General features: G+C 40.3%; 1 protein-coding gene across 1 annotated transcript; it reads left to right on the top strand.

The window, feature by feature from the left end:
- Nucleotides 1-913: 913 nt before the first annotated feature.
- Nucleotides 914-7820, top strand: LOC127006979 (U3 small nucleolar RNA-associated protein 18 homolog). The gene is made up of 9 exons (XM_050877419.1): nucleotides 914-1168; nucleotides 1409-1635; nucleotides 2093-2326; nucleotides 3135-3321; nucleotides 3599-3799; nucleotides 5052-5249; nucleotides 5548-5716; nucleotides 6543-6838; nucleotides 7052-7820. Exons 2-9 carry the CDS (start codon nucleotides 1427-1429, stop codon nucleotides 7214-7216), a joined length of 1659 nt encoding a protein of 552 aa, XP_050733376.1. The 5' UTR covers nucleotides 914-1168; nucleotides 1409-1426; the 3' UTR covers nucleotides 7217-7820.
- Nucleotides 7821-8645: the final 825 nt, after the last annotated feature.

Here is an 8645-nt window from a genome sequence, read left to right as displayed (position 1 = left end):
CCCATGCTGCCTGCTCCCCGGTGCTCCACCTGAACGAATTTTAAGTCGCTGAAGTAAGGGTTGATTGAAGATCTGCAGCATGTGGGTAATCTTCAGCCACTCGGCGCGATGGTTTGAAAAATCAGCGTGCTTCAGTGGGACTCGAACCTAGGTCCACGGGGTCACTACACCCACACGCTGGCCACTCGATCGGCACTGCCTCCTGAGAGCCCGATGCGTTTAATTAATATGAACATGGACCTTACGCCACATCACACGAAACCGGTTAATCTTCTCTGATTGATTGATTGATAGTTTATTGTTGCAGGTAAACAACAAGGGAGAAGGGAGGAACATGCCATCCCAACCCCCAGGCAGGACAGAGTGTGATTATACAACTATTAATACATGTGTAGGGAGCACCATGAAATTAAAAAGACACATTCTCTGTGGCGTTGAAAAATAGGCCGGTATTATAAGACACTTTGTTAATTCTCACATCAAATTAAGAGGCAGTCAGTAAGGTTCTTCAAGTTCACGGTACAGAAGAAGGGTCACATTACCACCAGGGTCATAAAACTATTCCTGGAAATGCCCAAATTCCTATGAAAGTCTTGTCAATTATGTATTTTTGGACGACCCCTCAGAAAATAGTCGTTATGGGAGCCCCGATAGGAAGAGGACTCCCCAGAACACAGCACTGAGTGAGATGGGCTGGGATGTTAATGGAGGATTGCAAGAACAGAGAGGGAATGGATGCTGCTGCTGCCAAATGAAAGAATTACAGAAGCCATGAAGAGTTTTCTGGAAAAGATGTGGTGTGCAAGAAATAGGGAATTGGAAGATCTGTAATGGATACTGCTTGTTTTGTTTTAATTTTTATAGGTTGTGCCGATATGAAGGTCTGACTCTCCAACGGGTCACCTGTACAGCAAGAGCAAGAGCAAGACGTAAACAAACTCAGGTGCTCGCCAGGCCCAGCACGTGTTCCAGCTGCCCTGCCTGATATACGCTAATAGACTTACCAATACCAATAACCAATAAGACTTACCAATAAAACATGAACCTAAAAACCTCAAACCGCAGCCATAGCGTCCAGTGAATCATAGGCCCAGAGCTGAAGGACCGTAGATAAGAGAGGAACATACCCGCTGCGTGGAAGTGACCTGGTTCTATATCATCATTTTAGGTAATTAAATCAGATATTGGGTGTCCAGTGTAGCCCTTCAACTGCAATTGCTTTCCCTCCCATTCTGTCATTCATACCTATACTCTCTGTCTGTTCCTTACTGCTTCACTATAATGCATGTCCCAGTAGGTGTATTAAGAGTTATGGAGCATTCAGTAAACGTATATGACGATAAATATTCAAATACGTGATATTGAAAGAAGAGTTACAAAGTGTTTATATATTGAATTCTATTTTCAGGCATATAAAACCCTCAAAATGGTATTCAAGAGGAAAGCAGATGAAAAGAATATCCACATGAAAAAGATGATCCAGAATACCAGGAAAAGGAAAGCCAAAATGAAAATAAAGCCTAGCAAGTTTATCCTGGACCAGCAGGGCGAGGGCAGACCAGCAATGCTTTCAAGTGGGAATGTAGCCAAAGCAGAAGACACCCTTGGCTATGACCCTCTCGTCCAGAAAGAAAGGTATGTCATCTTAAATGTAACAGTGTCTATACAGCATATGCAGGGTTTTGATTCAGTGGACAGTTAAACAATGGTGCTAATGCATGTGTGAAAGGTTAAGTAGAGGAGGTGGACTCATATGGATTTTAGGGTTGCATGATACGTTTATGTCTTAGGTTTAGCAGCAACGGTAATTTGTCAGTGTCCTAGAGTCCTTATGTCCTAGGAACTTTTAGATGCTTCTCGATTTTTTTTCAGTGACATTAATCATTCTCCTTTCCATTCTGTATTCATTATCTATATCTATCCTCTATGCATTTTTTATTGCATTGGAAAGGTTCTCACTGCAGACTCAGATTGCTATTTTATCTCTAGGTACTGATTAGCAGTTTATTGTACATTAAATGAGTTACAAATCAATCTACTCATTATACAGAAATAAAAGCAAAGTATACCAAGGAATGTTTCTCTTTCACAGGGAGCTGGTGGCAGACTTGTTTGGGGGCGATGGAGAACCTCTAGGGATGGCAGAGGAGGGGTTGCCTGGTGAGCCTGCAGATGGAGAGAAGCCAGAGGAGGTGAAGGTAAAGGTAGAGGAGTGTGAGAGCAACCTGCCGTCTTTCATTCCTGATGATCCTTTTGATATTCACAGACAAGAGGAACAAAAACATAAGCCACCAGTTTGGGTAGATGACGATGACTTCAATATAAGGTAAGGCTTCCTGAAAGCTCTTCTTCACTGTGGTTAACCCTTAGACAGCAGCAGTATTTGAAGAGCAGCTCCCCCCAAAATGAATCGTCTATATTTAGTCACTGCCGACCTTAGGACCGTAGCATAAATACAGTTACACCTCATAATGGATGTTTTAAATATAGTCTATATACAGATTCTACCGCAGCCTGGAAGTGTTGTTATATTTCTGCCATGCAAAACTGGCTGACTGCATTTTGGACTGTCTATATATAGTTCCACCGCTGTCTAAGGGTTAATATATTTGAACTAAAACTAGCATGTCACTTTTCAAGCTGCAGTGCATGAGGTCATCGAATAACATGTTTAAGTAAGCTCTCTTTAATGTAGGTATGTAAAGTGCATATTCCTTTCAATATTATAAGTTTTGGGTCTTTATTTAGAAGTATAAGGGCTTTTTTTGTGTCACAAACCAAGCTGTAAGAACCTAATTTTTGATTATATTAATTAGTCTATGGTAAAATTGGTTTAGTTACGCATCTTTTTCCTTGAAGATATTGTTTCCAAGATCCTGTTGACAATGCTGAGTGAGGACTTACTGTATATATATAAATGGTACAGTATATGTTAATCTAGGTGAGAAAGAACTTATTCACTAATGTAGCCCTAATGTAACCCTTTTTCCCAATGACCTTCAGTAACTGCAGAATCACTAATGCTTTATAGAAATGTAATCCTACGGTTAACGCTCAGGAAGAGTGAAAACAGACGTTAAACGAAATTATGATAATGATGATGAACAAGGTCTTATTACAATATTTGTTTACAGAGTTAAGGATGTCGTGGCCGGAATGGACAAGGCGCGGGGTACAAGGGGCATCAGGGAAGTATCTGATGAGCACTACAGTCATACCTTGCAGCAAAAATTCAGACAGACTGTTGGTGAAACTCCTGAGTGGGCTCGCCTCCATCCACCTGGCAGCCAGCAAGATACAGAGGATGAGGAGTTGGTCAAGGTGAGTATGTGGAGCAGATGGTTCTTTCACGGTAAAATGATGAAGCTAAAACCAGAAAATATTAGTCTTTGGTTTAGGTTTAAGGCAGCAGCACATTTGAAAGTATTTGCCGATCCCTATTGTCATTTTCTTCTTTTTCACCACATGACGATTTTAATTAATACTTTGTGAGTAAAAAAATGTAAGTGACCTAGAGCTCGTCTACTTCTATTATCCCCAATAAAATTTTTATAAGTTTCTTATATACAACTCACTGTATTGAAGTTTTCTCTGGCAGGGCACAGCAGATTATATGGCTCATGGAAGGTCCTTAAAATTAGCCAAGAAAAGACTCGCCTGCAAGAGGCAGGTTGACTTGAATTTTGCTTCTCGCACTGAGGGGGCCATCATCACTGCCACAGAGTTCAACACAAAGCACCATGTGGGCCTAGTAGCTGGTTTCTCCAGTGCTGTTGTGGGGGCTGCCTCACTCTTTAAGGTAAGTTTCCTCACCAGACCAAGGATGTGTCATTCTGGTACACATAGAACACTGTTTGTTTACCTCCTGTAAGCATCTTCATGTACTTCTGTTGTACAAGTTGAATAGCTGTTAGGAACTCCAGTCACAGCTATATGTATCTGAACTACAGAACTTCATTGATGTCTTTAGTTAACCCCTCCGCTGCGATTGGCATGGATTTTGCCTTCACTGGTAGCCTGGTAACATATACTCCCAGGTCTTTATCTGCCTCTGTGGTGGATAGTGGAGTGTTTCCCATGTGGTACGGGTATGTTGGATTTCCCCTCCTAAGGTGCATGACTTTACATCTTCCTTCATTGAATTGTAGCAGCCACTTTTTGTTCCACTTCTGTAGCTTGGTGATGTTTTCTTGTAGGAAATCTGCAGCCAAGGGGTTAAACATAATTCCACTTCATTGAACAATTTTCATTTCATCCAGGATTCTTTAGTGTATGGAAAGTGATGCTGTTATAGTGTAAGGAAAGTGGTTATGGATAATTATCATGACTTTACTGGAGTTGATTCTACCAAAATTAAGTCTCACTATTAATACTTAGACAGCATTGGAACTATTTATGGACGATCCAAAATTCAGTCAGTCAGCTTTGTACGGCAGAAATATAACAACACTTCCAGATTGCGGTAGAATCTAATAAACAGTTAAAACTCCTCTTATGCGGTGTAACTATTCAGTCGTCCCTCAAATAGTACAGTTTCCAATAGTTTGTTTTTGTTTTTATGTGGATTTTCTAAGAAGATTTTTTAGGATTTTAAAATCTCCCAGTGAGCAGGAAATTTAAAAATCCTAAAAGATCTTCAATGACAATCCGTATAAAACCGAAACCGAACTATTGGAAACTGTACTATTTGAGGGACGGCTGTATTTATGCTACGGTCCTTAGATTGCAGTGGCTTTTTTTTTTTTTTTTTTTTTTTTTTTTAAACAAGGGAGGGAGCAAAAACAAAAATAAAAAAAAAAAAACTATAATAAAAAAAAAAAAAACCTAAAAGAATCCAAAAAGACACACAGGAGGTCATCACACATCACATATTTACTCTCACTGTGGGGCTTCTGTGATACTGCCTAAGGTACATTTTCCTTTTGTTTCATGTTCCTCTATGCATTGCTCCTTCCCATGCTTTTGCCTTCTTTCTCTTTGATTCTTATTCTGTAGTGTTTTTTTATAGACTTTGCAAAACCTCCCATAATGCTAACCCTCTTTTGCTGCAGGTGGATGGCACTTACAACCACTTGATTCATTCTGTCAAGTTTCCAAAGTTCCCAGTCAAGTATGCTAAATTCCTGAGTGATGGTCAAAAGTTTGTGGCTGGCTCCAACCAGTGCAACTATTTCTACATGTATGACCTGGAGGGAGCTCAGGAGACAAGGATTCCCTCCAATCTGGGAAAAGATGGGCATAACATGAAGGTATGTAGGAAGGGAGCTTATATGAATTTTCTGAGTCAAGAGCTATGGGAAGTGTTTGGGGTTTTGTTAGGTTAAGTTTAGGGTATCTTCAAACAAATGATCGCCAGCACCTTAATGTATAAATCAACAAAGAATGACCTCACTTTGTTGAATAGAAAGTCTCATTACTAAGGAACCTTATATGATTTTTCTGAGTCAAGACCTATAGTAAGGCAGATTTTGAGGCAAATGATGTTATAATTACAGGCTGCTCTTAATTTTCATTTCTTGTAGCATCAGTAATTTTATCCTGTTGCAGAATGTCCTAGTGTCTCCTGATGAAGAGTTGCTGGTTTTCCTTGGCAAAAATGGTCAGCTGCACCTTTTTGATGCCAACTGTCTCTCCCATGTGGACACCCTGTATGCCTCAGGAGACGTGACAGCAGCAGCCTTCAATGCTAGTGGATCACGCCTGTACACCCATACCAGTAAGTCAATATTTTTCTGTAATTTAACACACACACGTACACCCGCTCACACACACACCCACCCACAATGTAGAATAAGGATCCTAAACTATCGACAGGGGTTGGTTGTATAAAACTCCCCTTAAAGAAGTTAATGAGGTCTTGGAGCTGCCTTGTATAGGCCAACTGGCCTCTTGCAGACTCCTTATGTTCTTATGTTCTTATGGTTGTGTCAAGGCTTGCACATGGCACCTGCTGCAGTGTACTGCTTGCCCCATCGCCGCGCTGGACCCTCTTGCCTAACTTACCCACTTCCAGCAATATATCATCAAAAAATCATTTAGTCCTTATTATTTTTTTTAGTTTATGAAGTATCTTTTCTTGGACTACTTCCTTAGTTATGGTTATCTTCTGTGAACACCTTCTCTACTTTTGGAATTATTGTTTGTATCTCACAATGAAACAATGTAAGAAACCACATAAAATTTAGCAAATTCCTATATCAATGTCAATAAGCTCCTCATCATCTACATGTAAGGTTCCTATTTTCCTCCTATCTCCCCCATTCCCAACCCTGGGGTCGCCAGTCGCTTTTCCTGGGGTCGCCAAGACCTCTAAATATCAAACATAGTGTTTTTCTGTTACAATAACACATAAACAACTAAATTAATGGGGTCGCGGTCATGTCTAGAGGTGCATGATTGGGGTCGCCTGAAAAAAAGGTTGGAAACCACTGAATTAGTGAGTGAGGGTTGAGTTAGTGGGGGAAAAGATAATGGGGCTGAGTTAGCTTGTCTTCAACAGCTTAACAAATGAAGGTTTACTGACACTGCACTTTGCCCTGCAGCAGAGGGTGATGTAACCATCTGGGACATGCATGCAAGAGCTTGCCTGCACCGTTTTTACGATGAAGGCTGCATTGGTGGCACAAGTATTGCAGTGTCTCCAGACAACCAGTACTTGGCATGTGGATCGTCATCAGGTGTCATCAATGTATATGACCTGGCTGCTGTTATGGGTCAGTCACCAGTGCCAGTCAAGATGCTGAGCCACCTCCGCACTAGTGTTTCAGCGCTTACCTTTAACTCCTCTTCAGAGATCTTGGCTGCTGCCTCAGACCAGATGGAGAATGCCATCAAGCTTGTAAGTAGCTGTGTTCTTTTCTTGATCCACACATTTTTTAATCTTTCCCTGCATCCTGGTTTCCAGTTCTTACCATTATATCATTACCTTACTGTATGTCTAAAATTTAGCTTTATTTAGCTCTTGTGTCATAAATACTTGCTTTGACCTAGTTCAATTTATTCCTTTGGTGACTCCGCAGTTTTGTCATGACTTTATTTTCTCGTGTTCTAGGTGCATCTCCCCTCCATGACCTATTTTGCGAACTTCCCACACTCCAAAACTGAGTTACGGAGGGTCCAAGTGGTAAACTTCTCGCCGCACAGTGGCTTTCTGGCAGCAGGGAACAATGGCGGCAGGGCTCTTCTCTACAGGCTTCACCACTTCGCCAGTTACTAAGTGATGGCCTTTGTTAACCCCTTGACTGAGGATTTCCTACAAGAAGACATCACCATGCTACAGAAATGGAACAAAAGTGGCTGCTTCAATTCAATGAAGAAAAATGTTACGTCTTGCACCTTGGGAGGGGATATCCAGCACACCAATACCACATGGGAAACACTCCATTATCCCCCACAGAGGCAGAGAAAGACCTGGGAGTATATGTTACCAGGCTACCAATGAAAGCCAAATCTGTGCCAATCACAGTGGACAGGTTAAGTGGTAAACAAAGTAATCCACTGGATGAAAGGTAGGAAAGTATCAAATCATGAGTTAATGTATATAGAATTGGCTTCGATAAAGTCATCATCAATGCACAATTGGAAGAAAGTAAGATATAAATCCTGAACCAAGTTGTACTACTTTTTAAACCCAAAGTTACTGCCAGTCTTCGAACTTGGGATGGGTGTTGTGTTCACTTTTATGGGTCAATTGTTTTTTACCATGTGGTTTGCTGCTGCTTGAGATGACCCAACCCCTCTGCCTTGTGTAGCCTAAAAAGAAGACTGATTATGACAATGTAAAGATTTGCTTCCCAATAGTAATTCTTACTCACGTGAAATGCATTGTAGTTTTATTACCTAAGCTTTACCTCATCTTGAAAGATGTTTTTATGTTCAATAACTTTTAAAGGTCATAATGTAAATGTATAAAACAACGAAAAACAAACATTAAATTTATACTTGTTCATTGAAGACAAAGGAAGCCACAGGCAAATCAAGGGTTTTATACAGATTATTTAATAAGTATAAATTATCATGTTCATTAACTTTAAAAGGTAATCATAACATAATCATATAGTTAATTTTCAACACAGGCAGCACCATTTAATTATACATAAATTGGCTCACTGAGGACAAAAGAAGCCACAAGCATTCAATGATGCAGTATCTCCCTTGAAAAGGAAACAATTGTTGTAAAAGTAAAAATGTTATATCACTGAGTGTCTTCCATGAGTTGATGCAACGAAAATGTCTTCATAACACCTAGAACTAATTCCGGGGCATTCTTCAAATTTGTACAATAAAATGAGGCTCAGTTAAGGAATGTGGTGTGAAACTCCATAGTGTTCAGTGTGTCAAGGGCCTGGGTGTCAAAATTGCGTCAAACCTCAAATTCTCACAGCAATGCATTGACGCAGCAAACAAAGTAAACAGAATGCTGGGCTTCAATAATAGAGAATTCTCATTTGAGAAAAAAGATGTAACATGAGGTGTCCAGAGGTAAAGGAGCGACCACCAAATCTGGCAATTAGTTAAGTGTACCATGCGATAAGCGCACGCATTTTCTATAATTTCCTAAAGCAGTGCAAGGTATACTAACCCTTATAAGAAGAGAATCGAGGGTGTACTAGCAATAAGTGCGAACAAGAATTCCTTATCATGTA

This window comes from Eriocheir sinensis, chromosome 34, assembly GCF_024679095.1.
Source record: "Eriocheir sinensis breed Jianghai 21 chromosome 34, ASM2467909v1, whole genome shotgun sequence".
NCBI lineage: Eukaryota > Metazoa > Arthropoda > Malacostraca > Decapoda > Varunidae > Eriocheir > Eriocheir sinensis.
Note: the sequence above shows the minus strand (reverse complement) of the source record. Positions and strands in the feature narration are given on the sequence as shown.

Excerpts from the sequence above, each read along its gene's own strand:
- LOC127006979 (XM_050877419.1), top strand. The coding sequence starts at position 1,427 with ATGGTATTCAAGAGGAAAGCAGATGAAAAGAATATCCACATGAAAAAG. Across the intron at positions 2,327-3,134 it reads GACGATGACTTCAATATAAG|AGTTAAGGATGTCGTGGCCG; the intron begins GTAAGGCTTCCT and ends ATTTGTTTACAG. Across the intron at positions 3,322-3,598 it reads AGGATGAGGAGTTGGTCAAG|GGCACAGCAGATTATATGGC; the intron begins GTGAGTATGTGG and ends TTTCTCTGGCAG.